The sequence below is a fragment of the Pterocles gutturalis genome, unplaced genomic scaffold, assembly GCF_000699245.1.
Source record: "Pterocles gutturalis isolate BGI_N339 unplaced genomic scaffold, ASM69924v1 scaffold41014, whole genome shotgun sequence".
NCBI classification, from domain to species: domain Eukaryota; kingdom Metazoa; phylum Chordata; class Aves; order Pterocliformes; family Pteroclidae; genus Pterocles; species Pterocles gutturalis.
In genome coordinates this window covers 1-434 of record NW_010134654.1, presented here as the reverse complement: position 1 = coordinate 434, position 434 = coordinate 1, and the positions used below count along the sequence as shown (strand labels likewise).

Sequence of the window (434 nt, the reverse complement as noted above, 5' to 3'; positions counted from 1 at the left end):
TGGCACAGGCAGGAGCATCCCGTGCCCGTGGTCCAGGCAGGAGCATCCCATGCAGACAGTCACCCCGGCCACCTCGGGGGTGTCACACAGGGTCCCCGGTGTCCCTGTCCCCATGATGGCGGGTGACTCACGCTGTAGTCGGCGCAGACGGGGTTGAAGGCGTTGGTGCCGCAGACGAAGAGCAGGCTCTCGTTCCGCACCAGCAGCACCTTCACGAAGTTCCGGCACTCTGCCCCTGCGCCGCCAGAGGGGACCGTCCCCCCTTGTCACCCTGTCACCCCCCTGCCACCCATGGGTGCTCCCACCCAGCCCCCATCCCTGCCAGGGTCCGCCTTGGGGGGGGCTTTGCACCCCAAAAGGGCATTTGTGGGAGAAATTGGATTTCTGGCAGATGCCCCCTGGCCAGGACCCAAATAATTAATTACCAACCCAAT

At 64.5% G+C, this 434-nt stretch overlaps 1 protein-coding gene across 1 annotated transcript in view; it reads right to left on the bottom strand.

Annotated features, from left to right (window-relative positions):
- LOC104467766 (semaphorin-6B-like) overlaps positions 1-235 on the bottom strand; it is a gene marked incomplete at both ends in the record, with an annotated part of 1,095 nt that extends 860 nt beyond the window's left edge. The window contains 1 exon segment of the mRNA XM_010081659.1: positions 23-235. Within this exon segment, the coding sequence (XP_010079961.1) occupies positions 23-235 (213 nt within the window).
- Between the last annotated feature and the right edge of the window lie 199 nt (positions 236-434).